At 45.8% G+C, this 5979-nt stretch overlaps 1 protein-coding gene across 1 annotated transcript; it reads right to left on the bottom strand.

Moving 5' to 3' along the window:
- Positions 1-1371: 1371 nt before the first annotated feature.
- On the bottom strand, positions 1372-5362 carry dlk1 (delta like non-canonical Notch ligand 1; the record flags this gene model as incomplete). The annotated part of the gene is made up of 5 exons (XM_080549425.1): positions 1372-2224; positions 3590-3731; positions 4363-4493; positions 5034-5097; positions 5308-5362. The coding sequence occupies 5 exons, from the start codon at positions 5360-5362 to the stop codon at positions 1372-1374; spliced, it is 1245 nt and encodes a 414-aa protein (XP_080405551.1).
- Between the last annotated feature and the right edge of the window lie 617 nt (positions 5363-5979).

The raw sequence follows: 5979 nt of genomic DNA on the forward strand, positions 1-5979 counted from the left end.
CTTTGTCTGGAAGACAAATGATATACCCATACTGTAGGACTCATCTATCTTCATATCAGCTTTTACAATTACCAGGGTGCAATGGTTTAGTCTAGATTATGTGCATTCCAGTGGAGACTGGTGGAGGACAAGGTCAATCAAAAGACAAACTCATTGTAATGCATGGAACGGAATGAGTCCCTCCTGAATTAAATCAATCAAAAGGGGTGTAATGACTCACTGAAAACAAACACTAAAGAAATCCAATAAATACTATTTCAAATCCATATCCAATAACTGCCATTTGCAGACTAGAGCTAAGAATAGCTATCTACAGTAGATGGAACACTCTTGTGAAACGGTGAAAAGCATTACGTCATCCAAAAGCATCAACGTATTGAAAGCATGACTTGTATAACGTGTAACACTGTAAACAAACGATAATGTTGGATCTCAGAATCTCATCTCTTGAGTTACTGAATAATTCATTATCGTATAATGAAGAGGAAAATTAAATGAGGCACCTTTAAGGATGTAGAACGTGCCAAATCATAAAGATGAAAAAGTGCAAAAGGGGATACTGTGTAAAAACGATGCTAATACCTCAGCACTGTACGCAAATAAAGCATTTCACCAGCATGATATGGTCCAGAAATGAGGCTCCATTCAAGTAACAAAGTATAGCCATACTGTTGCTAACAGGGGAGGCTAGTGGAGGTAGAAATCGGAGGACAGGATCATTGTAATGCATGGAACGCAATGAGGAATGGTATTAAACACACACGTAATCCATTCCATGCATTACAATGAGCCCGTCCTCCGCTGTCTACCTCCTCCAGCCTCCACTGGTTGCTAATGAATACCATGTTGTCCAACAGCACAACAGTTAAGAGTTAAGATAACATCTAAAAAGGAAACAGCTTGAGGATTTCCTGATAGTCCACATTTGGCAGACGTACAGACGGCACATGAACGCCTGGCTGGCACAGTACAGTAGAGGCTGGTGGAGGTAGATATCAGGCAGCTGTTTTACAGGCAGACAGGCTCATTGTAATGCATGGAATGTTATGAGAAATGCTATCAAACAGATGTGTTTGATACCATTCCTCATTCCGTTCCATGCATTACAACGAGCCCGTCCTCCGATTTCTACCTCCACCAGCCTCCCCTGAATCCTCACAGAGATGGTGGCAGAATCCCAATCCTCCTTTCGGAGCGGCCACAAAGCCGGCAGACGACAATAGTTCCTCATTAAAAGTTGATGCGACAGAAATCCAATAGACCACACAGACGCATCGTGTCACACAGCACCCTCGCGTCCTCGTTAGAAACTGACACCAAAACGAAGAGACCACGACGAACAGTAAAGACTCCTCTCATATCTCCCAACTGTCAAATGGACGTATAGTGTTTCCCAAAGCTGGTGAGTCTGATCTTCTCGGGGAGTATGATATTCACCGAGTTCTCCTCGCCGCTGCTGTTGCCCTTCAACAGGTGCTCTTTCTGCTGGCGGACCAGCTGGCTGTACTTGGCGTTGGCCATCCAGGCCTCGCAGCGGCCGTAGAAGATGATGCCGGTGGTGCCCAGGATCACCAGGCACGTGAGCAGGCCCAGCATCCCGAAGCAGATGAGCTGGCTGCGGGTGACCAGCCCCCCCCCGGAGGGGGAGTGGACCGTCTCCTTCAGGGTAATCTTGAGGAGGTCCCTGTCCCGAGGCTGGAGGAGCTTGTGGAAGGCGTGGGCGGAGAGGCTGTAGTGCTGTGGGGGAGAGAGCGGAGGGTGGACGAAACCCTTGTCCGGGTGTTGTTGTTGTTGTTGTTGTTGTTGTTGTTGTTGTTTAAACCCGGGCCTGGCTTGGGCTTTGGCCTGGCTGGGTTTGTGCTGCTGGACGGCGCACGTAGGCCCGGTGAAACCCGGACGGCACGCGCAGAGGTGAGCTCCGTCGGCGTCCGTCACGCAGGCGGCCCCATTGACGCAGGCGGGGCTGCAGGCGCAGGGGGCGAGGGTGGCGTTGCAGGTGGGGCCGGTGCGCCCGGAGGGGCAGGCGCAGGCGAAGGTCGGGCCGAGGTCGCCGCTTGGGTCGTCACGAGCGCTGCAGCTCCCCCCGTGGAGGCAGGGGTTGGGGTCACACATGTCAGCGTCGATCTCACAGAAGTCTCCGGAGAACCCCGGGGGACAAAGGCAGGAGGGGAAGGCGGCAGAGCCCTCCGAGTCGACGCAGGTGCCACCGTTCTGGCAAGGGGAGCTCGGGGACAGAGGTCACAGCAGGTCAGTCAGACTACTCTCAACACCATAGTGTTAGACTATAGAGAAGAGTTTTATTCAATAATATCATTGGACATTTCCGTTTTACATTTTGGGTATTTTAGCAGACGCCTTTATCCAAAGCGACTTACATTTACAGACAAATACATTTGACTAATGTAAGTGAATCATCTATCCACCAGTCATAGCAGGAGAAAGTAATCTATGCTCGGGCCAGGGGCCATTGGCAGTCGTCGTGCTAGAAGAAGGATTTTTCTTTTTTTTAATTAACTGTAGAGAAACTGTACAGGGGGGGGGGGGTAAAGGGGAGGTAGATTCAGGATGGACAGTTAAGGTGTAGCCTGGAGACATGGGGAGATTGGGAGGATACAGCAAGTCTGTTTGATTATTCTGGAACCCCCAGCATAAGTAGAGTTTTATTAAATAATTTCATTGCCATGGAGACAAGGACAGAGCATATGGATCAGTGCCTGGATTCACACTCAAGAAGATATTTCTAGACTTTTTTTAAAAAACTATAGCTCATACCATACCAAGTAATGTATAAAGGTCATAAATGCATTGTATGTCATCCATTTTGATCATAAATAAAGCATTATTTATCATAATTAAAGCAAATAATAGATCAGAGGAAAAACACCACGCCAATTAGACGATTGTTAGACGGCTTTGCACCAGCAGGCAGCACTGCGATCGACCCCTTTTCTAATCAAAACAATCGTCTAGAGATTCCTGTAAGTAAGAAAAATCTGTGATGAAAAACAACATCTATTGTAATCACCTACATTCAATACATTGACTCTCTCTCGCTCACTGCATCAGACCGATGTGTTACAGCCAGATGATTCACAAGACATTGTCTGTCTCTCCTAAAGCCGATTGATGCAACCTCACGCGATTGAGATTAAATCCTCAAGTCTGTCTGAGTGGAGGGCACCTGTATATGCAAAAGCCCTCTCATTCATCCCAACTTAAATAGAACCAAATGATTGCGTATTGAGCGAGAAGTAAAAGAGACAGAGAACCCACCGTCTGAGCTCTAATTGAATCTCGGGTGGGCCTCTTCCACTGTCGATAGCAGGTCAGCCTAACAAAGAACAAATATACAGGGACCTGGCAGGTCTAGAAGGCAGACCATGTTTATCTCCATCTCAGAGGACAAGCCTTTAGAGGTCTGCCAGGCAGGCGGGGGGGGCGGGGGTGCGGGGCGGACGGGGGGCATCCCCCACAGACTCACCCAGCCCCTAATCTGCTATACGTAGCAACAGCCTTGAGAATATTTCCTCAAAGCTTAATCAGTTAATTACAAATGTTCATTTAAGATTATGCAGATGTTGCCGTTTACCCATTGGTCAGACAAGGGCCCTTCCTCAGATGGCAGTTCTGCCCTGTGTAGCCGTGTGGACATATGCAGAGGTAGCCACCCTCCCCTGTCTCGATGCAGGTGGAGTTGCCGGAGCACGGCTTGGATGAGCACATGTTGGTATCTGGAAACAAAAGAAGAAGAGGCACCAGGGATGTTGTTAGGGTGACGTCATAGCAGACGCAGGCACACACTCACACACATGCTCTCTTACACACACGAAGACAAAAAACACTCACATTCTTGACACAAGCATGCACACGCACGCGTGCATGCACATACACACACACACACACACACACACATACACACACGATTTTAGTATCCAAAATTAACTGAAAACAAACAAACAAGCCAACCTACTACCAAAATAAATATTTTACCTTTCTGTAATTGTGTTTCAGGATAGTTGGACATTGTCTGATACATTGTCCATATGATGATAAGCAGAGAGCAGTCTGAGCTGGAGAAGCTGATTATTTTTTATCTTTTCTTTTTCCTTAAATGTATAATCTTTCTCTTTCTTTCTCTCTCTCTCTCTCTCTCTCTCTCTCTCTCTCTCTCTCTCTCTCTCTCTCTCTCTCTCTCTCCCATCCCCCCACTACCACTCTCCAGGTAAAGAAACTAACATTAGCATTTTAACAAGTTTCAGATGCAAATAGATCTCAGAGTGTGAGAATCCAATCTAGCCTACTCTGGCCTTTGCCTAATTCCCCGGCTTCACGCTGACATTTATCTGAGGTAAGTGGACTCACCTTGGTCACACTGGCTGCCTACCCATCCTTCTTCGCAGACGCACTGCCATGCTTTCTCACATGTGCCATGCAGACAACCAGGGAAGGGCATGCACTGGTCGCATGTGGCACCCTGCCAGCCTGGCTTGCATCTGGTAACGACAACCAACATTATGGATCATCATGGCTAACCTCTAAGCTAACAACGCTTAGGCTGGGGGTTCGATTCCTGCTGGGACCATATGTACTGAAAAATCTATGTGTTACGGTACATGTGGGAATACGGTACATGTGGGAAACACAGTTGTTGGCTTCATAGAAATTAAATGAGAATAGAGTAGAATTCTATTTCTATTTCTATGTTTGGCATAATCTATTTTTCTCAGCCCAGCTCAGGAGTGAATGTTTCAGATTAAGTTTTCACAAAATGTATATTTCTCCAGCTACCACTACAACAGCTAGAGAGTATAGCCTGTATGTCAGAACTTGACTTTTGCAGGAGCAAATTTATGTTTTTCTTTTAATTTTCAACATAATTATCTGTGATAATGTGACTCTTTTTAGAGTGAAAATGTCAAGCAAATGGTGTTGAGCTCCATGGTGATGCTAAACACGGCTATGCTACAGCATTGATCCAGAAGCTGCTGTTACAGCCTGCAGAGAATCTATGAAACCGATTGAGATTTCTGTACCTGCATTCACCGGGCTTCTCACAGAAACCATTTTCACGATTGCACCCAGCACTGCATTCCAAGCCTATTGATTTGTGAGAGGAGAAAATACATTGGCTATCAAATTGTGTTTTTGTACACAGAATAATAATTAAAAAAAACAGTGAGTATTTGCTACAGTTAGTAGTCAACTTTATATTTATACTACTAAATGGCAAAGTAAAAATGTGTATTTGCCTCTTCTGGGAATTTGCCATAGTCATAAAAGTGATGATAAAACAGTGAAACAATTTACCTTTGGCGATGCCAACAGTCACGAGCAGCAATAACCAAATGCTTGTCACGAACATCCTAATTCCCAGCAATGTGCGTCCTGTCCTGTAAAATGGACATGTGGTCGTACCACAGTTTTCTTTATTTCTGTCAAGAATTAAGCTCTGTGCGTCCGGTCCCCTGTCTCGGAAGAACTGTTTAACATTGTAGAAAAGTTAATGCAGGTATCAAAATGTGCGTCCTTTCAACATCGCACCTGGGCAGAATATAATTCCCTCTGTTGTATAACAATGCACTCCCCTCAAGCACCCGATACGCACAGGCACAAAAGAAGATATGACATAGAAAACAGTATCTCTGAGAAAAAAAGAAAAAAACGGTCCGATTAGATCAGTACAGGTCTTCAGAATGGTACTGTTAAGACGAATAACTTTGAACAAAATGTAATATTTTACCTATTTCGCGTCGTTGCTCCGCTTTCTATTGATGCCAATCATATTGCATTCATTCGCACACGCGGGTCACACTGTTTCGACGCACTGTATCACTGAGACGTGAGGGTTTGGTACCAGATGAAGACCGCACTCTGGATACTTGTGGTGCGTTCGTAAATTTGCTCTGAGAATGCCGGAGCGCACACTGGGTTCAGCGTCATAAAACCACCGAGTAATTTGATTGGACGAGAGGCATTCCA

Source organism: Nansenia antarctica (genome assembly GCF_963989245.1).
Source record: "Nansenia antarctica genome assembly, chromosome: 1".
NCBI lineage: Eukaryota > Metazoa > Chordata > Actinopteri > Argentiniformes > Microstomatidae > Nansenia > Nansenia antarctica.